This window comes from Aptenodytes forsteri, unplaced genomic scaffold (assembly GCF_000699145.1).
Source record: "Aptenodytes forsteri isolate BGI_AS27 unplaced genomic scaffold, ASM69914v1 Scaffold146, whole genome shotgun sequence".
In the NCBI taxonomy this organism is placed as follows: domain Eukaryota; kingdom Metazoa; phylum Chordata; class Aves; order Sphenisciformes; family Spheniscidae; genus Aptenodytes; species Aptenodytes forsteri.
Window position 1 is genome coordinate 2,517,750 of NW_008795128.1, and position 26,681 is coordinate 2,544,430.

At 44.4% G+C, this 26,681-nt stretch overlaps 1 protein-coding gene across 1 annotated transcript in view; it reads left to right on the forward strand.

Moving 5' to 3' along the window:
- Nucleotides 1-26,681, forward strand: part of TSPAN18 (tetraspanin 18) — a 64,187-nt gene that overhangs the window by 25,339 nt on the left and 12,167 nt on the right. Inside the window, exons 2-5 of the mRNA XM_009277474.2 lie at nucleotides 10,439-10,526; nucleotides 16,214-16,305; nucleotides 17,081-17,275; nucleotides 24,016-24,090. Of these exons, the coding sequence (XP_009275749.1) occupies nucleotides 16,243-16,305; nucleotides 17,081-17,275; nucleotides 24,016-24,090 (333 nt within the window). The 5' untranslated portion in view covers nucleotides 10,439-10,526; nucleotides 16,214-16,242. The remainder of the gene's footprint in view (nucleotides 1-10,438; nucleotides 10,527-16,213; nucleotides 16,306-17,080; nucleotides 17,276-24,015; nucleotides 24,091-26,681) is intronic.

The window sequence follows — 26,681 nt, forward strand, 5'->3', positions numbered from 1 at the left end:
TGGGCAGTGTGGTGTGTGGGCTGCTGTGGTGCTCACCCTTGCTGCTGGCATGGAATGAAGTGTAAGAGGTCCATGACATCTGGTGTACACATGGCCCTCTTGCAAGGGTTACGTGAAGCAACCATCAGCCATCTCCCCTTGACGTCACTGAAGAAGCTCGTATGTTCCTCCAGTGTGCACTAAGGCTAAAGGGAAGAGGAAGATGCAAGCCATGAGTGAGGGCAAGGTGTGTTTTCAGATCTTTCGGCAATCAACAGGTTGCTTTTGCCCTTCACCTCTGCAAATCCTGTGCTGGACCCTTCCTTAGCCACAGGCTAGGTGCTGGGAACAGAGCTGGTGCAAGAGTAAGATGACAGTGGCTCCAAACAGAAGGTGAAGTTTCAAAATACGTTGGGTTGGCAATAGCTCTCAGCTCCGAACGAGAATGCTCTTTCCCTCCGACACACAAACGCCTGTAGTGCAACCTCCGTTTTGTCCGGGAACCCTGGGGCACTGGCAACACTGGTCAATGAGGAGCCTCAACTTTGTCACGGACAGTGGCTGCTTTCAAGATGAAATTGTTTGCTGTGTCTCTCTTCCTTTCAATAGGTTGTTGACTTGGGATTCTCCTAGTGGAGAGGTGACAGTGTGAACCTGCAGAAGAATCTTGCAGGGGGTGTCTGTGTGAGGGCTGCAGGAGAGTGTTTTTGGAGACATCAGCTCTAGATGGATACTTTCACAGTTTTGAGCACATCATTGCAGGGAACGCGGCAAAGGTGGAGTACAAGTCATCTGATCTTTTTCTGTCCAGTTGCCATGAGCTCAGAGCTGTGCGGTTCATATGAAGGACCCCACCTGGGGTTTTGTACCTGAACATTTTTAAATATACTGGCAGTCACTCAAAATGCTTGTTTTGATCTAAAAATGACTGTATTTTGAATACTGTCTTTCTAGGCACTTCTTTTCTCCACTGCTTTCAGTACAGGCAGCCTGGCACTCTTATAGGATACTGAATTAAATCTCCCAGACTCCATGAGTGGCAGATAAGTGTTGCTGTTAATTATATTGGGGGGGGGATGACAGACACCAACTTGAAATGACTTGTCAGGGTCTGTGAGTTTCTGTGAGAGATGTTAGCAGAACTGGAGCTATAAAGTGGTCTGAGCACTAGACAGTGGACCACAGAAGTTGCCCAGGACACTTGCTGGGTATCCTGGAGCAAAGCCATGTCAGCTTTATAACAGACACTGAGCTTCATAAAGGGCTTTCAGACTGTAATGTGGAAAGCAATCTAAGGCTTAAGTGGTATTAATGTTCTGATGCAAGGTGGTTTGTGTATCATCAGACATGCAGAATGGTGACCACAAATCTTGTTTTGAAATTTGCCATGCAATTTATCGTCAAATGTGTTTGCGCAGCAAGAGTCCACAATATTTTCAGAAAGATTCTTCTCCCCATGCTGGCAGCAGTGATGGGAGAAGAGGCTGTTAAATGCTGTGTCACTCAAGACAACTTTTCTTGTCCTTGACGCAGAGCTCAGAGCAACTCTGTAGCCAAACTGGGAGAATGCCCCAAAAGGGCTGTCTCTCCATGCTGGGAATGGCATGAACATCCTGTTGTCCCCTGTGTGTCTCAGCCTAAACATGGGCTGCTTTGGCTGTTTGCCCTGCAAACCTGGTTTTGATACTTTAAAAAAATACAGTGTTTTTTTAGCTGAAAGGCAGCATTGCTTTCAAATTTCACACTGATCAAGAAAAGAGACATGGTGAAGGTATAGTGAACTTTAGCTACTGAAAACTGGTGTGATTTTGCAGTCAGAATTCAGCCCAGTCCTGACTGACATGGAGGTTAGCCTGTGGAGTCCTGCCCCTCACAGGAGATCGGGTTTTATCAATATGTTCTGTTTGTTGTCCTCTCAAAAAAGCTTCCCCAGTCTTTGCAAAAATAGGAATTGCCAGATCGGGTCAGACTCTGTTCTTGCTCCTTCCGGGTGTGAAGAGCAAGGCGCTCAGCAGCCCAGCTACAAATTGGTTTTTGTACCGTTTTAAGGCCATGCGAGCTGCCTTGTGGTTGGTGTTTCAGATCATGCCTTCATCATTCACTGGTACATTTGGAATTATTCAGCCCCTCTGATCTGAATTAGAAGAAGTTTTGTGTCATCAGTTTCCAACTCTTGACTTCTAGCAGGTACAATATCAGTGAAGACTGTAAAAGTAAAAGAAAATTCATCACCATCCTGAGTATTTCCATGGTTAAATTTGCTGTTTCAGTTTTGAAAAAGTCGTTATGATACCCTCTCAGTGCATGCCAGTTCTTACGTTTATGTATGATTGATGGTGCTTCACATTTTGCCCCAGGCTATTCCCAGTCTGCTTGCAAGTGATGCTGGTAGTGAAGTTTCCACTGCTGCCATTATGTGTTATTTAGATTACAATAGAGCTAAAAATGTGCTGGCCCTGAACCCCTTCACAACAAGAGATACAATCCTTTCCCCCCAAAGCTCACAAACCTTAAAACAAAGCCTGCCTGGGGAGACTCTTTGGCACTGTATTAAATATCCTTGCTGAGAAATGGTTTCTTACAATTACGGCCTTCCTAATAGGCACCGTGGGTAGTATCAACACAAAGCTATCTGTATTACATGGTTTGACCTGCTTTAACCCCAGCCAGTCTCCTGGAGGTGTAGAAAATATCTGTTCCATACAAAGGTCTTGTCTTTCAGGCAAAGCAGAAGCAGTTTGTTTAGAGTGCTAGCTTTCTAAGAGGAGACGTTATACTTTTTGTGGGTGGAATTCACCTCACTGAGGCTATCTGAAAGGCTGTGCATCCATGTCATCATCACGTAAGCTGCTGTCTTTGTGTGCAAAAATGAATTGCTCCCCAAGTCTCTCTGCTTAAGACTGCTGCAGATGTGCTATGCTTAGGGAATAAGGATATTTTGGGAAAGTATGTATATTGTTCACAGTGTTACCGTCATTAAAGGGAAAAAAGGTATGCTCTTTTAACTTTTAGCCAATATATTGACCCAGATTCAAACCTTAATGAAGACTAGAGCCCCGATTTTGCTAGGTTTTTACATCCTTAAAAATTCTTTTTTTTTCCTTTCTCCTCTGAAGAAGTTTTAAGTCAGTCAGCAATATAAGTGGGATTTGGATCAACCTCTGAGCAGTTAAGTGGTAAGGAGATTTCCGTAAGGTTACTCAGTTCCCCTCCCCACATGTGGAAGGATGAGATTATTGTGGGGAAAGTGTTACAGATGGTGATGGAAATGAGTTCCCCCGTATTCTCACCTCAGAAAAGTAAAGCTATGGCCTCCTCAAGACTCCAACATACGTACCCCTTATTGCCTAGTTTTTCTGCAGTGGGAAGCGGATGCCTCTGACCCCAAAAGCCCCCTGAGTGGGGCGTGGAGAGATGGCTGGAGGCTGCGTGACCCCATGCCGTGCTCTGAGCAGGACCGTGGCGGGTGCAGCAGGGCGGCCGCACGGCGCAGGCACCGCGCTCTCGCCTCATTCACGAGAGCTGCAGCGCGGGGCTGGCTGTGTCGCTTCATAAACACGGTCGAGGCATCAGCGGAGGAGGATTAATTAGGCACCTTTTATTTCTTAGTTCCTGGAAGTGGTGAAGTGTGCTCGCCTGGCCTCGATGGCGGCCATGCTCCCCGTGACTGATGCTGGGAGAGGTGGATGTGTTGCTATGGCGCTGGGAGGTGTCTCCAAACCCCACCGCTCCGGCAGCTGAGTCGGCTCCCATCAGCATGTCCTAATTGCGGCTGTGCAGCAACAAAACAAATACTCAGATATTTCCATAAAGGCTATAATCAAAGGAGCATCCCTTGCTTTTTAATATGTGCTGAATGGGTTCATTTGTAAGCTTATTACGACTTCAGAGAGAGAAGCTATTAGGGTGATCATTAGCTGCCTGTGCGAATAGCAAGGAAAACCATGGCACGTTCCAGAATACCCCCCTTTTTAATGTCTGCATTTTCAGATGCATTAACAATAACCAGCCATGCTGTCTTTCATGTTTCCCTTGCCATGAGTAAGGACAAAAGAGAAAGGAGAAGGGGGACAGTGAACTGCGCGCTTTCAAAATAAGTTCAGATGGAGAGAAAAATGAGGTGTTAAGAGAGCAGCAAATTCACTAGGATGACATTGTGTGTCTTGATGCAGTATCTGTTATGCACTGGGAAAGCAAAAGCAGCTGGGAGCCAGCCTCCGAGTCTTGGCTCATATCTCACTTAGTCCCTCTACTCCTGTCATCTACATATGAATTGTGCTGAGGGTCTTTTGTCTGCCTGGAACCTGATCATTGCTGGAGCACTTAGATTATACATCTTTTGAAGGAAGAGAGAACATTTAGAAACACGTATGCCAAGATTATGGGATTTATTAACTCTCATTTATTTTTCTGCAGAACATCTGAAGCTCTGTTGTGGGCTGTGGCCACGGTTCTCTCTCTGCTCCTTCTTACTCTTTCTTAATCAGAAATCAGAAATATCTGTAGCAAAAGATGTTGGACTGTTGGGTGTTCATACCTTAATTAGGACAGGTGTGGTGGAGATCAGTCACATTTACCTTTCAAACCACGTTAGCTGCAGTTTTATGTCTTAGAGTAAGTTAAATGTGCTGATTACAGTGAAACTCAGTTTAGATTTGCACATGGAATATATATGAGATGTGTATCAGTGTGGCTATAAGCAGGGTAACTTAGACTTCATGTTTGCCTCTCTTCCCTAGGTTGTTTCTCATGACCTTTGCTGCATTCAAGTTTTCCTGTACCACACCTATGGCTTGTGAAATGTATTTATTTCCTAAATAAATAAATAACTCTGAATTGTGAGCTCTGTGGGATAAAGAATTTCCTATTGTGATTAGAATCCATGGCACTTCAGGATGCATTATTATTATTCTTGTTAAAAACATTTAAAAGGTGACCAGAATCAGATAAATAATGCCACTTCTCAGATTTCCAGCAATATTATATTCTGGTTTATTTAGTGTTACTGAGATCCCTCTTTTAAATTCTGCTTTTCTTACAGGATGTTTTTCCTAACCTTTGCTTTTCTAGACTGACTAAACCTGCCTAAACTGACTGTTTTGTTTTTGCATCTGTGTAGGCAGTTACCTTGAAGAAAGAGAGTTTTTTCATTTTTATGTAAAACAGTTAATGCATTCCAAGTTATGTTTGGGATTTCTTTCTTAAAAGCAATTAAGATTATTAGTCCCCCAATTAAATGGTGTTAAATGGTGGGTTTCTTTTTCCCCACCTCCACTTTATGAAAAAGCACTGAGAACAACAAAAAAAAGAAGTTAACCTACGGATCTGGAGCTCCGTTCTGCATTAAAAGAGAAGATAACAGCAGGGGTTTCAAATTCCCTTGCCCATGGGCCCTTGCTTGTGTCTCTGCCCAGCCGGTCTGGGGCTGCTTTTCCTTGCTAAGGAGAGATCATCATCATCATCTTTTTGATAGGACAAGGCCCTGTGGCTCAGAGTAATCCGTTTTGATTGCTTCCTTACTTTAATATCAATCATTTTCCTCCTCTGCGTTGTTTCCCTGAAGCCTGTAAAGTATCAGGAAACTTCTTAAAATACTGGAAATCACGGTCTGAGAAGGACAACGTTGCCACAGCAACTGCCCAGTGTTTCTGAGATGTATTCCTGCATCTTTCACAACAATCATGAATGCCACAAACTGCTGAGGCATTTGCTGCAAACAAAGCCAAGCTATAGCAAAAGAGACTAGAAAAGAGCACCGAGGAGTCGGTTGTTGTAAAGGTGAGATGTGTCAGGCTCAGGGAAAAAGTGGTAGGCGTTTACACTTCATGTTAAATGCCCTAAGCATCTGGAATGCCATGCAAGCGTATGGAGTGTTTCAACACTTGACAGTATCTGACATGACAGTGAATAATGTCACTTGGCTTGTGATGCAACTCCGTGATCCACTGGGGAGGGTGACATTTATTCCATCCTGAAGGGAAATATTTTCAGACATAGGAGGCCAAAGTTAGCCGCCTCCCCTTTGGTATGTTAAATAGACTTCTTTCTGGGACAGAAGATGCCTGTCAAAGAGTGTAACTTGTCAGCCAGAAGTGATCAACTTTTTCAGGGGTTTGGGTCTGGTCTCGCTATGGACTGGTGAACAGAGGGCTGTACTGTGGGTCAGGAGATCTAGCACATCCATTCCCCTTTTAGCCTTGGTTTTCTTATCTGCTAAACAGAATTAATATTGTTATATTATCAGTGCATATAATCTTTGGGTCATCTATTTAGAAAGACAGACAATCAGTACCATATGGTTCCATTGTACTGCGGTTAATACAAGGGAAAATACACCTGTGAGCTATCTGAGGACTTTTTTTTAAGGAACAGAACTTAAAAGAGTTGCAGGCTATATCAGATGTGTTGGTTCTGTATGCAGTGTCTTCTTTTCTGAGATGGCTGATGTCTGTGTGTGAAAAGCTGTATGAAAGAGCCAGACATGATTACCTATTGAACTTCGCTTGGGAAGGGGCCAAAGTGAGCAGTTTGTGTTTCGAACAGTGGTGTGTGCACATTTGCACTAGTTGAAATGGAGTGGTTTGTGGCCTGATGCTATACTGGCACTTCAGTCACGTACCCTAGCACTTTTCCAAACGTTATAACATTTGGGAGAATAGGTTCTGCTCTGGGACTTCTGAATTTCCATTTTGAATGTTTGTACATGTGGGAGACTTTACCTCATGTATTCTATGCAGACATTGTGCAAAGTTGCAAATAAAAAACATAGATGGTAAGTGTTGTATTACTGCTTTTGTTGCAAAGCTGGTGTTATTTATATGAAGCTTTAAGAGGTTCAGTCCAACTGTCTTTTTCCTCCTGAGTGTGACTGATGTGCTTTTATGCACAGCCTTTTGGTGGCAGAAATGTGTCTTTGTTAAAAGCAGACAGACAAGAGTCAGGAAGGGATGTGGCCCAGTTGTCCCAAATGCTCTGCTAGGGTAGGAAACTTAGGGTAGTTTTAGCAGCAGCAGCTCAGATTCATTTAAACACCAACCCAAGCCTCATGTGATTTTAGTGTTATAAAAGCCAATCAGGTTATTGTTTTAAGGTATAAGATGCCCCTAAGGGCTTCGCTCACTCAACTGTACTGAGGAATTAAATGCTCTCAGGCAGCGCAACAACCTCATTCACTCCAGTGTTGCAAGGCAAGGCAGTCATCGCTGGTAAATGGGGCCATATTATAGTGACATTAGCATTTTAATGCAACTAAAGAGGAGGTAGATTGACTGTAATTTAGTATCTAGTTGCATGGCCTTGTGCAGGTCCCCTCATCGCTGCTCCACAGGGGCCGATTATAGTTACACAGTGCACTTTGGAATCTAATTGGATTTACATGCAGTAATGTAGTCGTGTCACAGCAATGACTATGCAAGCACTATGAAATTCCAGTGCAATTAGTTATTTATGTAGGAGCAATAGTTACAGGATAATGCATAGGGCCGACAGCTTGTGCCAAGCTCCAGTTCAGGAGCAGCAAATGTTTCACTTTTTTCTGAAGCCATTGCAAGGGAATGATATTAATCTGATCCTGCTTCCACAGAGATGTTTCTCCTCACCCTTCACCATAAAAGCACTGACCTGTTGCAGAGATGCAGCAGGACATGACTTCTGTCTTCAGCTTCTCCTTTGGCTGAACATATGGGCTGGCATGTGTTTCGGTTTCTCTAGATCCTGCAAATGTGGTGAGCAAAGGGGACTGGCAGCAGCTAGAGGCACTTGTGAAGCAGGACACCTGTAAGCCATTCATCTGGTGGCCTTCCTGCACTAGTTAACATGCAGGAGACTGGATTTCTCCCAAAGGCAGGCCTTGCTTCTCCATCTTGCACCCTCCATTCATTTATTGTTCCACTTGCTACTTACTGACTATATCAGCCTCTTTTTGCCCCCTCCCTCTTTGCTCTGGCTCTCCAACTGTCTTGCTTGCATGAGACCAGCAGGAGTCATGAGTTTAGCTGCTTTTCCTTCATCAAAGTCTGCTCCTCACAAAGAGCTGCTCTAAAAGCAGCGAACGTGAAGAGAAGCCAATGCTCAGCTAGGAGACTTGATGCGGTGGCTGTGCGACGAGCGAGGAGGCAGGACAACGTGCCAAACGCAGCTGCTCAGCCAGCTGAGGCAGCACGGCTTGCACACGCGCAGCCCCAAGGAAGGAGGCTTGGCCTCGGCCGTTACTCCAGCTTCCACTGTGTTTCCCCAGCGACTGTAATTAAAGGCATCAGCTTGCTCGAGTCACAATTAGGCATGGTGGTTTTGCACTTTCTGCAATTCTCCCTAATGACAAAATCGTAGCTATTAACCAAGGAGAGTCTGTTTGGCAGGGACTTCCTCCCCTTTAGGGCCATAGAGTAAGATGGAGTATTGCTATTGTTTGGCACCAAATGCACTTTTTCATCCCTTCTGACACAGCACCTGCTGGTACCTACTGAAGCATTTAAGCTCTTCCTCTCTGTGGTGCTGTAATTTCTTTAAAATATTGTGACTTAAGAGGAATAAAAAAATAAAATTCCTCTCCCGCGCAGACCTTTGAGGGCTTGTAGGGATGTAATTATATGCACACGCAGTAGGAGCAGGAATCCTATCATTCTGGTTATTTTCTTAATGATAGGTTTATATAGCACAGTGTCATCTCTGCTTTAAAGTTAGAACCATCTTCTCCTGGCAGCAGCTATCCCAGGATAGTGGCGTCACAGGATAGGACAGCTGAAGAAATTGTCTCTCAGTTGCACATGCAAAACACAGGATGAAGTATCCCCACACACAAAAAGATAAAAAGGTGAGGGTGGGCACTGGGCTCTGACTGTCAAAAAGGGGCCCTCTGCTGTGGGGCAGTGACACTGTCTCTTGTCCTAGCTGTAGACTCTCCAAGCCACCCTCCGGAGGTCCCTGAGCCTGCTGCAACCATCTCCCAGCCGGTCATGTAGCACCTTCTGAACTTCCACACTGGTGGTAAAGCTGTACTGATCCGGGGCAGCCTTCATACACGGCATTGTAAAGTGGGGCAATTCAGCTGCTGCTCAGCAGATGCCTTCAGTACTTTGCAGCAGAGCTGGGTCGATTGGCTATAGATGTTTGTCCCCTCAGATTTCAAAAGGGAAGCCATCCCTGCTCATCATTCGGAGATGTAGGTTCACAGTGACAGAGGAAGGACATTAAATGTGAGGGATTAATGCAAAACAAAAAGTCTATGAATATTCATTATATGTTTTATATTGTAATAGTTTCAGCCACCTTGAAACTCTTTGTTTGTTTCCTGCCAACAACAAACAATAGACTTTTACTCACAGAAGTCTTAATGGGAGGTAATTTTCAAAGGCACGTTCACAAGTGTTTGTGGGAAACAGATGTTAAATGCACCCCCTCCAGAAATCATGATGAAATGCTGGCAGTGAGCAGCAATAGACCCAGGTGACTTATCTGATACCTCACAGGGAAGCAGTGGCTTCAGCAAAGCTGCGAGTATTCCAAAGTGATTTGCGAAGGATGAGTGAGTGAGTTACAGTGCCGAGCAACCTGATGTGAATATTGGACCCTTATGGCATGGGGCGCTGTTTGAATAGTTAAAGGCTGCCCCTTCCCCACAGGTCCTGCAGTGTGGGGTTGGGGCTTGTCGGACGGGTGGAAAAAAACAATCTAGGAAAGCGTGCCCTGAGAAAGCAACAGTCAAATAAGCATGCTTTGCATGTTAGTTTGTAGTCTCACCTCACCTTTGCCTGGCCAAAGACTGTCATTAACATTGTGCAGGCAGAAATGAAAATTTCCTGATAAAATTGTAACTGTTAGCTCAAGGGCAGTGGCCGTCTGCACCCAGGTCCCTCTGCCTCCACTGGTTTATCTAGGCCTTTGGGCGGGCAGTGCAGTGGCTTCACCGTTCCTCTCTGTTGCTGCTTCCCAGGCAGTGACAATGAGGCAGAGGGAGAGGAAATAGTTTGCTCAACTTGGCGTGAGAGCTGGCTGGAAGAATGAGGACTAGCGCCCAGCGTCTCAGGCCGTTGCTCTTAATGGCTGGGCTGGGCTTCCCAAAGATGCATTCCATCTCCATTCCTCTGCCTTTTCCATTTTCCCAGTAAATGTGCTGTAAAGTCACAGCAGATTAAAGTTTGTCTAAACCTCCTATAAAATATTGAAGGTGCAGCTGGTATTAATCTAGTCCTGTTGTGGTATGAGGTGCATGTGTAATGGGACTATAGATTTACATGTGGTCTGTGGGCATTTAAAACACCCCAAAGGTTGTTAAAGAGATTCTGAGGAATTGGATCCCTCACTGGGTATTAAAAGCTCTTCATTAGTGCTAATGTACACTAAATTAAGGTGGCAATTAGACTGAGCATATTCATCAGGATGGTATGTTTTAATAAATTGTGTATTTAACATGATTGCATTTTATTGACTTCTGCAGTAATTGCATATTTTTCTCTTACAGGACAAGCTTGGCTAGAAAGAGATACATGGGACACACAGACAATTAAAGACTAGAATAGACACTGCTTCAAGTCCCAAGATTTGTGAAGGTGAGTCTTGTTTACGGCTCGCTCTTTCTGCATGCCAGATGCTTTCACTGTATCTCTGTCAAGGCTGGTTAGGTGTAGCTATGGTGTGCAGCAGGGGGATAAGAAATACACAGCTCATCTGCCATCGTATCACCTGCGAGGTGTACTGCAGCAAGTCATCCCCCTTCAGTCTCCTAATTAAACTGTCCCTATATCTGTTTTATTTAGAGGAGCAGACTGTGTGGAAATAATACTATCTAGAGGAGCAGACTGTGTGGAAATAATACTCTCAGAGGGTTTTCTGCAAGGCACCACCTGTTAGATGTGTTCTCTTAGCAGACCCCACCACTTTGGTTTGAAAGAGTTGGGTACTGCTTGCAGATGGTGAACACAGAAATTCTCCTGGTAGAGGGGTACTCCATGAAGGAAGGCAAGCATGCTGAGCCAAGTCTCTGTACCTGCAAGCAAAGGGTGGGCTGCCATGGTGCTGGGGAGAGGATGCAATGGAGCGATGCCAGGTTGTGGTGGTCCTCCACCACTGGTGCAGCTTAGAGCTTCAGGGACATTTCTAGTGACATCTCAGCTGGGACAGCCTCTAGAAATTGAGGCACTGACTTGGAAGAGAATCTGGTCCGCATTTTCTAATTCCTTTAAGGGCTGTCTGGCAGTGGTTCTGGAGAGCTTCAAACATGTCTTCTGCTTTTACTTGGTTGCATTGTGCATGAATATGAAAGTAGGTGTGAGTTAGCACCATTTTCTCTTCAAGCCATCGGCTAATATTTTGTAGGAGGTACTGCGGAACTGGTTCTTAGGTTTTAAAGGAAGCAATGGATCAGTTCAGCGGACAAGGTCTTCGTGCATGTTGACAGCAGATATTTATGTGAAAAGAAGATATACGTGGACAATGTGGTAGAAGAGAAGTGACTGAAAAAGTGGTTTGCGTGAGGGTTGGACAAGGTGACCTCTAAACATCTCTTCCAGTCTTGGTTATTCTGTGATTTCTATCAAGTATTCAAGGAAAATGGTTCACTCACTTGTTTTCAGTAGAGGGTAGGAGTGGTATGATATGGAAGATGCAAGGATTGAGACTGGTGAAGATAAGGTGCTCCTGAGAGTTCTGATAGACTGGCACATCTGAGGGATGCTCTTGTTCCTTTTGCCACAAGGTAACTTGGACACACCTTGGACAGCTGTTTTGAAAAATCTTTTCACAAGGAGGGTGGTCAAACATTGGAAGAGGTGCCCAGGGAGACTGGGGGATCTCAGTCCTTGGAGGTATTCAAAACTTAACTAATGTGACCCTGAGCAACCTGCTCTAACTTTGAAGTTGGATCAAACTTTGGAATTGGCTCAGGTTGGAGGCAGTGGGTGTTTGTACTCAATGACATCCAGAGGTCCTGTCCAACCTAAGTTTTTCAGTGATTCAGTCTCCAAGGCAAAGGTAAAGGAGCAATTGAAGTGAAACTGTGGGTTTCAATCCAGTGTGAAAGGGATATGGAGGTAGAGGGAAATGTCAGTGGTAGCAAATAGAAACTTGGAAGCAGTTTTTGGGGGTGTGGTTGAGCAGCTGCCTTTAGATATGTGAAGTTCAAGGTAGCTGCAAGGCGTGCAAAAGCAAATGTCAGAAGGAAGGAAATAAATGGTAGCTGGAGAACAAAAAAATGCATTGCCCTGAAAAACTAGACTTTATTCCTAACTGATTACAGCAGCTGGAGTATGTTTCCTAGCCACACTGCTGGGGATTTTTAGCTTCCCCATCACTTTGCAAGATAAAATTCATATTAGGGGGGGAGAAATGTAGAATAATGTGCCTAAAAAAAAGCTGAACATTTATAGCTACATTTCAGACAAAAACAAATGCATCTCATGTCTCACAGGTCTGAGATGGGACAAGCCAGGGAAAGCATCTGTCAGCCGCTGTCTTTTGCAGTTCTGACTGTTAATGTTTGCTTAGCATTTAATGTCTCCTGCAGAGGAGAACTTAATCTGTCACAAATTTGGGGCCTGGAGGAAGGGAAGGAAGATACTTTTAAATGGTAGGTTAAGACATACACGTTCAGTTTTTATCGCACTTGCATCAGTGTGTAGTAGGAGTAACTTACAAAATTTGCCTTTTGTGTGTATGGCTTAAAAAGAAAAGTGGAAGGAAAAAGCAGCTTTGTGGGTCAGGATTGTTTTTTCATGTCAGTTATTTTCTCCATGCAGCCTGTCATCAGGGACTTCAGGTACCTTCAGCTAATTAGTAAGGCAGCAGTTGGCACAAATGGTTTCATAATTACATTACTTGTAAATAACATTATTTGCATTTTGCTTGCATTGTTTGTAAATAGCATTAGTTATGTACTCTTCAAAGTCTAGAGCACTACTGCATATATGAACTAGATGGTAATATATTTCATATACGCTGGAGTGCTTGAGCTCTGACATGAAATGGTTTTAAGTGCTACGTAAGAGGTCAGATCATGCTTTTGGTTGATTTGCCCTGTTTTAATCAGTGCATTCACAGGATCCAAATGGTGATCTTGCAAGTGCTGTTCAGGAATCTGGGTACCCAGCAGAAACTGGAAAGTGTGTGTTATGCTGGTGCGTGCGGGTCTCTTCAAGCTCTAAGTTCCAGCACTGAAACAGTTGCTCAGAGCTCCTGTTTCTCAGATCAGGTCAGTGGGTTGGCATTTTTTGGAAGTTTGCATTGAGCTCTTATGATGTGGAAACTCTGACATGCTCTGTTCTTGGCTTTGCCAGCCCAGACCTTGCACTGTTGCCACTGACGTCCATTTGCACATCCTGAGTTGAAGGACTTTGGGATTTGTAAACCCCACTGGGTGTGTTCCTGGCTTGAAGCACAGCACAACTGGTAGGGCTGTGCTTAGTTGTTGCTTTGCTGTGTGAAGTGTGGTGGGTTTAGAAATTACAAATCTGAGCCTAGCACGACCGCTGGGGACAATTTCTTGCCCAGGCAAACAAGGGAGTCCTCACTTGTCAAAGCTGAATGTGCACGTGTTCATGCTGCTCCCAGGTTACTGTGACTGTGTGGCCCTGCCAGTGAAGTTTTCAGGACCTGATTGCTCAATGGGTTTAGAGTCTCCCTTCCCTGCTCATGCCTAGAAAACATTTTAACATACTGCGTGGATGCACGGGCAGGAGCAATGCAAGGAATCGTAGCTTAGGTTTGTCTTTGGAAAGAAAAGGAGGCCTGTACTCAGCTCATGTAAATCAGAGTGGTTCCAAGGGAGCCTGCTTGTCTTGCAGAGGAAGCAGACCCAGACATGGAAAGTAAAGTAAGGCGGGAACATGATTTATCAACTCTACAAAGCAGCAAGACAGCGTTAGACTCAGGAGCTGCTGCTTCTAGGACCATAGGCAATGTTTTTCATGTGGGTGCCTCTGCAGTGAGATGAGTGTGAATGATGTGAAGTGGCACAACGCAGCTAAACTTGTTTGCTTTTTATTCCTTTTTTGCCTAAGGCTACTGTGATATGAATTATGTGGGTGGGTGCTCAAGGCAGCAGGACTTGGAAGTTTCTCAGATAACTTTCATACTTTGGCTAATATACTGAGATTTAGCCTTCCTTTGTTTCATTGGAGTATAACTTTCGTTTGGTGATGGGAACATCTGGGTGCCACTAATTGTGGGGCTCTTGAAGTTCCAGTATCCTATCGATTTGTCTGTATTTTCATATCCCTCTCTACTATAGTGTCCAAGCTCATCGGTTAGTGGAGCTGAAGGTTCACCTGTCCCATGAAACTGAAGAATTCCCTCCCCAGCTCCTTACTCTTCGGACTTCAAGATCTCCTTTCTCTGTGAGATTTGCAGACATGGCTTTAAACACTGTCAGGAAGCTGTGGGCATCTCCTCCAGGCCCACGTCAGAGCTCTGTGCCCCACTCCATCTCCTGCAGTCATGGTCTTGGCTTTGAGTCTCTCTTGGCAGAACAGTTGTGTGTCAGAGGTGTAAGAAAATAAACTTTGTAAAGAAAAATATTGCCCTCGTTCTCAGGTTCAGATTCAGGCTTGTGTTTCTCCAGAAGCGAGGTGGACTGTAAGACTGGCTTTGTGGATCTTCTTGGGATTCCTATAGCAAAGGGGATTCCCTGGGCAGTACCCAGCCACCAGAGGCATGCTGCTGTCCTGCCTCAGGCATGTGAAGATGCAGAAGGAAAGCAGCTGCATGTCCACATGAGCTTCTGTGTTGCACCATTTGTGTGTCTGCCTGTTTTGCCACTAGGAAGGAACTGATCTGATTTTTAAACCAAATCAAAGAAGTGCAGCAAACACACACTGTATGATAAAAATCTGGCTCTTGCCTCAGGCAGCCCCTTGCTGTGGGAGCTCTTCCTGCCGTGGGTTTTCTCAGCTCTTCGGCTAAAGCACAGCAGTTCCCGTGGTCACAGAGGGAAGTACCCCGCGAGGCTCTACAGCACTCCCAAGTTTTGTGGATTAACAAAAACAATGAAGAAGTAAAAGGAAGAGTTTTATTTCTGGCCTGGTGAAAACCTTGGATAATTTCTGTTTTTTTCTTTTAAGTGAATTGAATGTACTTTGCTAACATAGCGTATCCTTGCATGCAGGTCTATTTAGGGAATGGCATTTGCAGTGGAGAAAGGGAAAGAGGTGGGTTAAGAAGCATATGGGCTTCGGGAAGGCTTCTCTAGGGAGCTAAGCAAACTTGTGCCTCTGTGTTTGCATATGTATGCATCCATCTGTGCACGGTGCCATGACTGCGTTATCTTCTGTTTCAGTGAAAGTTTTACTATTTTATGTATTTATTTGTCTGTCCCTCTAGGGTACTTGGTAATATAATTGGATATTGGGAGACACAGTCACTTCGTTAAACAGCAAGCAGAACCTTTCTTTTAATGTAGCCTCACCTGGTCAGGATTTATAGCTGCTCTTCCAACAGAAGTACTGTCCTAAGCAGTTTGTTGTCTAATTCAGACATGGAGTTTCAAAACTGGTTAAGATTCCTTAACATTTTTTCCTGGTCTTAAAAGCTTACCAACATTGATCCATGGGCTCTGCCTGCAAAAGACCTGTGCAGGGTGGGGTGTAGAGCACCAGGACTTCACTGGCACAGTAACATTTCACACTGCATGACAAGCAGTTGTTGTGCCCCAGGCTGAGTAACTGTGTGAGGACAGCCTCCTCAGGCCCTCCCATGTCCACACACTGCAGTCATTCTCAGCCCAGCTCTTCCAAATGTCTACAAGTTTCCCTGAAAATGTTGTCCATGTTTGTGTGGCATTCATTCTGTAGAGGAAGCTTGTACGGAGCTAACTGTCCCAAATGCTTGCTTGTGAGTCTTTCAAATGGGCGCAGCTTCTTCTGGCTCCTGTGTCGATACGACCTTTTTGGCGTGAAATAGGCAGGTACATACAGTGCTTCTTGGACTTGACAGGCTTTAGGGACTGGGAAAAAAAAAATCTTCATGTGCAGAGGGATATTTTTTTCCCCAGCATCTCACTCTGCAAGCAAAGCTAGAGCTTTCCTCTCCTGCAACCTTGCTCTTCACATCTGAGTTCGCCTTTAGACTGTGAAGAATACAAAGGCACTCAGCAGTGATCATTGTCTCTTACTAGCCTGTGCTGTGTTGCTTTGTTCAGGTAAGAAATGAGCTCTTCTGTGTAATGAACTCCACAGGATCTTGGGGGAAATACAAATGTCACTCCAATAAAAAATGAGCATGCTAAGGAAGTGCTGGTGTTTTGCAGGAAGAATTGGATCAAGGAGCCTGAAGACCATGGAGGGAGACTGTCTGAGCTGCATGAAGTACCTGATGTTTCTTTTCAATTTCTTTATATTTGTAAGTATTTAGAATCTGCTTTCTCTCCTGAATCCTCCTGTTTTCAGCAGCCTGCTGCTCCCCAGGATAGGCTGTAATTTGGTAAAGTTGCCATGGTACAGAGTATACCCTCAGCTTGGACTAGCAATCACTGAGGGTTTTGCAGCATCCAAAGATGCTCAGACATTCAGCAAGCCAGCGCAGTGGTCACTGTTGTCTGAGTTATTCCTGTCCTTGGCAAGGGAGACCAGAGGGAAAACTGTAACTAGTGGTGTACATGGTCTATCCTTGAACGGCAGAAGAAATTGTCTTCTAGTCCTAGGTGCCCTGCTGAGGTTTTCACTAGGAAACACAGTCATTTTCCTACCACATGTAGAGTCATTCTCAGTGACCCTGTTGCTCTTGTCTTTGGCAGGAAGGGTGGGAGCGCCCAGCCACCCTGGCCTCTGTGGTGGGGATGGTTCACGTGTGCCCCTTCGCTGGGCTGTCCCCTACAGATGTGGCAGCAGCTTGAGACTCTGTCTTTCAGCGTTAGGGAGGGAGTAAACAGTTGGTAGACTGACGTGTCAAGGAAGAAAGGTGCTTTTGTTGCAAATGGTTCATTTAGCGAGCAAGAGATACTCAGAGTAGCATGTCAACAGTCACCTGCTCAGCGGAGAATATATGCCATGGAGAAACACAAATTCTCCCAAGTGAACACCTTTGATCAAAAGATAGCAATGAATCCAGTTTTTGTGCAGCATTTGTTTTATGTTGACCTATCTCCCCTCTCTCTCCTCTCCTTGTGCCGTGACAGCTGGGAGGAGCGTGCCTGCTGGGAGTTGGGATCTGGGTCATTGTGGATCCCACAGGTTTTCGAGAGATAGTGGCTGCCAACCCTCTGCTCTTCACGGGAGCGTACATCATGCTGGCTATGGGAGCAATGCTCTTTCTGCTGGGTTTCCTTGGCTGCTGTGGTGCCATCCGTGAGAACAAATGCCTCCTGCTTTTTGTAAGTGTCCTTGCATTTTCTGTTGGCCTTTTGGTGCTTCCCAAGAATGGGGGTGACTGGATAGATGATGCTGTGATAAGTGCATGAATGGGTGTCTGTTATTGTAGCCATTATTCCCTTAGATAATAAATAGGCTTAGGGTACTTTGTCTTCTGCAAGTGGCACAGCCCCCTGCGCTCGACGGTAGCTGAGAGGGGGCAAAGCATCCAGATATCCCACTGGTGGGAAAGGGAGGCCCAGCCAGCCTGTGCAAGGTCTGCCAGCACTCCATAAAGGAGTTGATGATTGCCAAGTGTAGTGTGAGCCCTTCTTTCCCGTCTGCCGGCCCTGCCCCTGGAGCGTGGAGAGGTGCCATCTCTTCTACATGGAGCCCCGAGGGAGAGGGGAGGAGAGGGCCTGGTACATCAGACTCCTGCGTCCAGATCATTGAAGAGCACTGGCCCTAAAATTGAGCCCTGGGTAACCCCACTGGTGACTGGCTGCCAGCCTGATGTAACCCCATTTACTATAACTCTTTGAGTCCAACCCATCAGCCAGTTGTTCACCCAGTGTATTATGGACTTGTCTAGCTGTGTGCTGGACATTTTGTCCAGAAGGGTACTGTGAAAGACAGTAGCAAAAGCTTTGCTAAAATCCAAAAAACCCCACATCTACTGGCTTTCCTTGGTCATTTAGGTGGGTGACCTTGTCATAAAAGGAAATTAAGTGCAGGACTTTCCCTTCATGAACCCGTGTTGGCTATGACCAATGACTGTGTTGTCTCTCAAGTGTTTTTCAATAACTCCCAGAATGACCTTCTCCATAATTTTACCTGTCTCACCTGAAGTGAGACTGACAGGCCCATAATTACCAGGGTCTTCCTTCTTACCCCTCTTGAAAATTGGGACCATATTTGCCAGCTTCCAGTCGACTGGGACCTCTCCAGACTCCCAAGACCGTTGAAAAACAATGGAGAGAGGTCCCATGATAACATCAGCCAGCTGAAAAGTACCCTGGGACGAATCCCATCGGGTCCCATAGACTTATGTGTATCCAGCTGGAGCAGCAAGTCTCAAAAAGTTCAGAGTCAGTTGGGAGTTTATCATCCCCCCAGTCATGGTGCTTCCCAAGAATGGGGGTGACTGGATAGATCATGCTGTGATAAGTGCATGAATGGGTGTCTGTTACCGTAGCCATTATTCCCTTAGATAATAAATAGGTTTAGAGTACTTTTACACACAGCTAGAAATACAGAGAATTTGCTTTTTCTCTATACCAGATTTGAGCCCAGTTGGGTATGGAGTCTGGGAGTGTATTTTGACCTTGTTAAGCTTTGTTTCAAAATGGTCCTATTTGGTTGTTTGGGGTTTTTTTTTTTAACTTTTATAAAGTGACCAAAAATGGTCCTCTCTTGGCCACCCAAAACCCACTGCTCCACTTGTGGATTCATTCCTCAGTGGTTCACAACAAAGCATAAGGAACATGTAGAGCAAGGCATCTGTGTAATGGAGCCCCCCATGCCAGCAGAAATGCCCAGCTCAGAACTGCATGGTGGCCTATCATTGCAGCTCTCAATAGCAGCCTACTCTGCTCCTAAAATGAACCAGATTTGTTATCTTCGGGCAAATTTTCCCCTGAATGATAGGGTTAAATTTCAGCCCGTGTGGTCATCAAGTACTATTTACAAAGAGCCAGCCTCTCAAATAAGTCACACTTGACCTCTACCATAAGTTCTAATACTGCAGGGTTTCCAGCCATTATGTCTTACTGGAAGGCATTACCAGTTATGTATTGAAAGACAAAGACCATTAGTTTTATTTTTCATTTTTGTCAAACGTGACCTTTTGTTTCTCCCTCTGGGTCTGTTGGGGCTTTGTTTTTTTTTTCTTCTTTGTTTTTTTTTAAATCTTGATCTTACGGTGTTTTGTTATGGTTGTATCTTGCACAGCTGCTTCATGGTGCAGAAGAGGCTTGTCTCTAACTTTAAATAGAACAGGAAAGTCCTCTTTCTTGAATGCAAAACCATTTTTTCGTAGGGATGAGCGTGACTTCACTGAGAGAAATTCTCTCTGGCACTTGGCTCACCCACCCCTTGAATTCATAACCTGCAAATGAGAGCCCTTTTCTGGAAGCCATTGTGGGTTTGATTTCTAGTGACTCATCTCAGAAGTAAATCAGAAAACCAAATGTATCACCTGTGAAGTCGTGAAGATCTGCCCAGAGGAACCTAATAAAATGCAAAGGATCAGGCCCAATGAGCCTGGGGTTACTTCAAAGCCTGTCCCTGTCAGATTAAGAAACTAAAAGTTATGTTTGATGAGAAGTATTGACTTTAAGTGAATGGGAGAGTAATATTTTCAGTTTGGACCATGTCTGCTGCATACAGATTGGGGACCTGGCTGGAGGAAAGGAGCTCTGGGCCATGCTCTTTCCTGATTTAACATCACAGAGTTACATCACGGTTTGAATGTTCCTCCTGGTGTTTTAGTTATACTCCAGTGCACTCAATTTTGTGGTTATTACTTTTCTGACTCTTAGAGATAGTTCTGAGCCCTGCTGCTTTATTTATTTACTTTTATTATTATTTTATTTTATACTTGGAATGTGAGAAATATATGGGCTGGAAGTAATGCCCTGGACTAGGAGAAACTCTAGAAGTAATTACTGGATGAGGAATTAGTGTTCCACTTTGATCAGGTCTTCCAGGGCTTCTGGTATCAAAGTCAACTCTGTTAAGCAACCTGCCATCTCATGTCCAACAGCAGTGAAGCACTTGGACAAGGATCTGTGCTGATACGAAGTGAGAAGAGATATGTTGCTAATTTCTGCTTTTTTGGGGGCCACACCAGCTGATGTTCAAATGCATAAACCATCTGTGAATCCAGAAGTCTCATGGGAGTAAGTTTTAGGCATTGAAAAGGCAAACCATTCATGAGCACATGCCAGAGAGACTGGGAACACCTTGCAAAATGGAGAGTGTTAGGCTTTGGGGGGTGGTACTTGGGGAGAAGTTGCTAGATCAAATCAAGTCCACTTACAAAGTTGTTAAAGAATTGATGAGCCAGAGAGCTGCTTGAATGAGATTTCACAGTGATGCATAATGTATATTTGAAGCTTTTAGCCCAAATGTAAACAGAAGATAGAGGGGACAAGACAGATGCACAAATGCATGTTCTCTAGGTTCTGGCTTTTGTGTTTGCAAGGACTTTTATTTTTCATTAAGCTGCTTGTCTTTTGGTAAAAGAACATCACTGTGGAACCTAACACGCTGCATTAAGCACAAGGCTGTGAAGTGTTTCTAGATTTCCCAGCATTTGGACTTGGCTCACAAAAAGCAACAAACATAGGCCTGCAAATCAGACATTTAATAACTTCTGGATTGTCCTAAAGACACTCTGACTGCAAAAGAACACCATAAAAAGCAGAATCCAAAGTGCTGTTGAGCATACAACATTGCACCACGGGACTGAATTCAGCTTTGCAACAAGAACAGTCCATGTTAGCTTCATTTGGCTTAGTTTTGAGTGCAGACGTCCTATTTTGCACTCTTGTAAAATGGATGCAGTAGCCCCTGAAACTTTTCAGCATGAAAACGTGGGTCCTTCGGGTTAAAGGCAGTTGCTGCTCTTTTTGGAACAGCATTGCTGAAACTGGAACAGTAAATGAGTTGTGAAAAAGAAACATGAAACATTGATTTGTGGAAGCTTCTGATAAACCTGTAACCATCACCAGGAGCTGAGGCAGAATTTTTGACCAACATGTGAGACCCCCCTCCTCAGGATGTTCACCTTGGATGTGGGGGGTACTGGTGGTCAACTGTTGGGTCCCAAGCGTGAATTTGAATGTAAGGCTGCTGTGTCCCATGCATTAATCAGTTGCCTGTTTAGTGCTCTCATATATCAGTAATCAATTTAATTTTGGGTGGCAAAACATAATAAGCAGATTTTGACTCTCCTTAAAATGCAGAATGAGAGCAAGTTCTGAAACACTGATGATCGATCTTCTTTTTCTCATCAGCCCTAATGGCTGCTCGTGTTTTTTCTACAGTAACTGTTACGAATCTGTAATGCAGACTGCACAATGTAAGTATAAATCAGTTTGGGAATGATAATGAAGCTTATCAGAGAGAATCTGGGAATGGCTGCTTCCACTTCTGCACAGACCTGTACTGGAGCTTGGGTGAACATGTGTCTCCCAGTAATCAGTAAATGAAATGCAATTAGCAGGGTGATGGGATTAATCACTTGATCACCACCTTAGACCTCTTAGTGACTATGCTGAGATCCTTTGATGGATGATGATGTGAATTTGCAAAGCATCGTTCATTCTCATCACTTGTTCTTTGCCCTCCTGTGGTGAAATTAAAAACAAAACAGTCTCTGAGCAGGAAAAAAAAAAAAGCCGCACAGAAAACTCCAGCAGTAGGAATAAATTACAGAGTTAACTAGTTCAGCAAAATCAAGCAACAGCATTCTGTTAGCAACCGAAGTCCCTGCTCATCTGATGCTTCTTGTTTTGTCATTTGAGTCCAGGCTCCTTTTCTTTTGTTTCCACTGCAGAAGCAGGAAGACAAATGGGACAGGGTGGTGCATGCACTTTTCCAGTGGGGAAAAATCACTTACAGCTCTGATAATTGACAACAAAGCAACATTGTGCCCATTCCAAGCAGGTAGTTTGAATTCTGTCTCCATTACTGAAATGCACAGTGCACAGCATTTCAGACACTGTTTATAAATCATTGCTTGGGGATCACTATAGTACTCTGGCCCCATCTGTCTGCCTTCTGTTTCAGAAAGACCTTCAATAACCTTCTCACACAAAAAAACCCATCCATACTTCTCTTGTGTTTATTTCTACTTGTTGCTTCAACCACCTTTGTTGGTAACATGTACTACATGTTTATTACCCTCCATGTGATGCGGTCTTACTGGGTTATCCGTTCACTCCTGTTTTTCTCACATGGTGCCAAAATCTGAGCTCATTTCTAAACGTTCACTCAGTTTTGTAAAATCATCATTGAGTCTGTGGGCTAATTCTTGGGATCCTTGAATTTTAGAAGGGCTGACTCTCACATGGTGATTTCCCTTTATGGCTATAAGAACATAAAAGATTTCTATCTAGTTCAGACTTATGGTTCCTCAAGCCCACTATTTTGTCTTCAAGAATGGAAATAAATGCGATTTCGGGAGAGGGTTGTGAGCCTAGCCACCTTCTGCTCTGTTCCCATAGAAGTTCCTCTGCACCAACACTTGTTGTTTTAAGGATGTTAGAGGGCACATCCCTGCCTGTTCCTTTTACTGTTTGTTATGGACTGAAGCAGCATCAAACTAGCATGAGGCATCAGTGTAACTGAGAATTGGTCCCAAAGACAGGCTGAGTCCTGAGCTTGATGTCGGTGAGTGCTTTCCTGCCCTGGGAGATTTGTTCCCTTCAACACTCTTTTCCTCTCTATTTGAGTTTTACCTCTAGCTGTGTACCAGTTTTCTGTGCCACCTCCAGGCAGGAGGGTCTGAGGTGGGAGCCCGCAGGAGTCCTGGCGCTTATCCCAGGCAGGAAATGCTCCACAGTACCTGAGCGCTCTGGGTAGACAAGGTTCTGGGGACAGCACCCTCACAGCAAGACATCAGTCTCTCTGGGGGTGAGACCTCTTAAATGCATCTGATTTACTTCTGTGGGGTGGGTGGTGAAGACACGGTGAATTGCTCAGGCTTGGTAACATCACAGAAACAAGATGCCTTTAGTAAGACTGAAGACCAGACTTCTAGACCGAAGCAGCAGAAGGTTGCAAGGGCAACAGGATGAAAATACAGTTCCAGCTTAAATTGAACAACCACGTGCCTCTCTGCTTTCATTTGTCTTCCCTAGAATTATGATGACATAAGTGTAATGGTTTTACTTCAAACTGGATGCCTGTTTCTCTTTTGCTAACACTCAATCTGCTGGCTATTGCTTTCTGTCAAGTCTGCAGTGTGCCCTTAATTTAAGGGTATGAATATGCACACTTTGGATACTATACAAGACATGGATGATGCTTGCATAATCAAAGTAAAATTATAATGGTGTGTTATCAACTTTCTGTAGAGGTTCTGCATGGTTAATACTTAACTTAGCGCAACGCTGTTGTGTGGAGGGGGATATTAACCAAGGCTAATTTTGTCCTGAAATGCAGAATACTCTGAAAAAAGTCCATTTTTGGTCATAGGTGTAAATATTTGAGTATATGTCCCACTACCTCCTTCCATACAAAATGAGCCATGATCATACTACACTAAAATTGTTTATGTTGTTTATGTTGTGATGTGGGGTGTGTGTGCGTATGTAGGTGTATGCATATGATGCATACACCTGTGTCAGGACAGTTTAACCCTGTATGAGCATCTACACAATAATATAACTATTTCCATCAAAGCAGGCTTTACTGTTTTAACCTGGTACAGATTTATCAGGGGATGCTACGGGTCGTGTAGCCTTATTCCCTTTTACCCATTAGAAGCAGGCAAAAGTGTCACAAGCCTCCCATGTCCTGTGAGGTGATCAGAGAGGGGCTGTGTCTGCTCCAGGTTACTGTCTCATAGGGTTTTTTAATTGTCAGGGGGAAAAAAGTTTCCTCAGTTATTTTTTCCATCTCTGTAGTGACTAGCAAAACCCTGTCTTTCTACTACCTATTGCACACACCTAATGGTATGTCTGTGGTTGTTTTTTTTTTTGGTTTTTTTTTTTTTTTTTTTTGTTTTTTTTTTTTTTCATCTTCTCTCTTCCAGTTCTTCATGTTTATTTTGTTAATCTTCCTGGCGGAGCTTTCAGCTGCAATCCTGGCTTTTATCTTCAGAGAAAATGTAAGTATCCAACGGTGGACAAAGTCTGAACTCCAGTGGGATTGTACCCAGCTGGAGCATGGTGTTAGATGGTGGCTGATTCATTTGTAGAGCGACTGTTTGTTTCAAATACCAACAAACCTGATTCGTTACTACCCTCAGTCTGTCGAACGGCCAGCAAGCCAGTGAATGCTAACTAACCTGGCATGTGCAGGGTGGATGGTTTATGTACACAGGAGATATACACTGGGGGACTACTTAAATCCTGCAGTTTTTAGAGTCTTCCTGGTTCTTTTGCAGCCAAACCAGCTGCACATTCCATCAGAAAGAAGTTTTATAATAAAGTCACACTAAGGTTAAAAGCAACTCTTTTCTTTTTTCAGTGTAGCATGTGTTTAATATTAATAGTGAAACCTCCTGTTTGCCCAACAGAGCCATTGCTCTGCAGTGCAAAAACTCTCTTGTTCATCTTCTAATCATATCCCTTCTTGAATTTTCATGTTCTGATGCTCACCAGATTCCTCTCAATGCTGCTTGTAAGATATCTCTCCTGACCTGCCCTGAGCAAGTCTCCCCATGTCCCATTTTGAGTCTCATCAAAGGGTCCCTTGCATATTGCCCTGCTTACAAGTTTCTGGTCCTTCTCTCCACAGCTTCATATGATGTAGCCTTTCTGTATGCTGCTGCCACGCATATTATTATATGGCCATCATCCCTCCCCTATGGTAGTAGTAAGCTTTTACTACATTAGTAGTAAGCACAGTCTCATTTGTTTCTCTAACCAGCAAAGGTCTGTGCATTTTTTTCATGTTCCCATGTGTCCAAAGAAGAGCCTGACTGAACTAGGTCCATCCTACTCAAGTCAGCCCATCTTTGAAATATGACTCAGAGTGATGGCTGTGAAAAAACATTGGCCAGTAGAGGTGGTCACTAGTGACTGTTAGTATTTATTTTGTTTATTTGGCCTCTGCCAGTAGTAAGAGAACATACAGCACATTCCTTGTACTGAACGTGACAGAAATGTGGCATGAGCATAGAAGGGCCATGTATAATGATGATTTTCTTGAGCCAGGACATACTTTTAATTTTATTCATATAAAAAGATTTTGATAAGCAAAGAATCAAGACTTAGGAAGCTCACAGCAAGACAGTGTGGTGTTTGTGCAGTAGGATGGTCTTGGGGAGAGGTAGTGAGAGGATTCTTTTTCCCTTTATAAGCTGGTGGTCTTTTGTCTTTGCCTCAGATCTGAAGGCAGTGAGGAAGGGACAGCACTCTGTACACAGAGTGGGTGCCCCATTCCAGCTTAGGCTTTGAGACCATGCCCTCATGGGAACAGCTACCGCTCCATAAATAGGTTGCAGCATGGGGGGTCTGGTGTGTTGTGGTCATTACACATCTGCTGTTAGGAGTTTTTAGAGAATTCCTTTGGTTCAGCACAAGCAGCAGACCACACACGTAGAAACTGCCCTGCAGACCCAGGTACAGGCTTCACGACGGAGAGAAAACGTGGTCCCTGGTGAGCAGGGGCTGGGCGAGCAGCCGGCAGCTGACTGCTCCCACCTTCCGTCCCTGTGGGAAACTGGTAAAAGGTACAAGGAACTAGCCAGGCTCACTGCGAGTCCTGTGTACGGGGTGGCTGCAGGGCTGGCTGTGTCCTCTTCCCTCAGTCACAAGGAGCCTGCTTACGTCTTCCTTCTGGGCAAAGCATCGGTACCTTCTGCTCCCATGGAAGCTGCGGGACATGTGAGGATGAGTTACCTTGCAAGATAAGGTCACAGTGGTTATTCTAGACTTCTGTGGCATCTGGCGGTGTTTTGTGAGATAAAACTTGAAGGGGAAAAAACTTCTATCTTTCTTGAGCTTGTCTCATTTGTATCACCAGCTTCCCACTCTGTCAGAATGACTGACAGGAAGGGCTTAAATGCGAAGGAATGAAGAATGTCAGATCCCAACATAGCTGGAGATGGCTCTATGCAGAAGTTAAAGTCAGTCTGCAAATTCTTGTGGTTTGTTCTCTCCTCAGGTTTATTCTGAAAAAAACCCTCTTGTTTTGCTGTTGCTCTATATTTTGGTGGTAGCTCCTCTGGCTTGGTAACTACTTGTGGCTAATTTTGCTGTCATCTTTGGGTTAGGGTGACGCTAGATGGCTGGACAGGGTGTCCGTGGGGACAGAGGTGGTCTTTCAGTGACCCCATGTCAGGAAGGATTCTTCACAGTAGCAATTTAAGGTCAGGTTCAGATGTGCTTTTCTCTTCCCTGCGAAATGGGTTACTTTCAAGGTGTGTGGTGGTAAATGCACATTTAGGCAACCTAAACTTCTTGGAAGCTTACCGAGTGGGTTCCTGTGATGGTCATTGCACCACTCCATATGGCTGTGGCCTCACTGGGTGCATAAAATGAGACAAAAGAGAAAGATACGCTCTATCTGTTCGCTTTCCAGATAATGTTCAGTGCAGCTTTCTCTTGTGTAGTGTTTTACATCCAAACTAGCTCCCAAACACTCAACAGAGTTAAATTATTAATAGCTGAAGGAGTGAAAGAATTTAAGAGACAAAAATAAGGGAGAAAAGAGATGTTTTCTGCTGAGATTTGACATGAGAGGAAGAGTCAG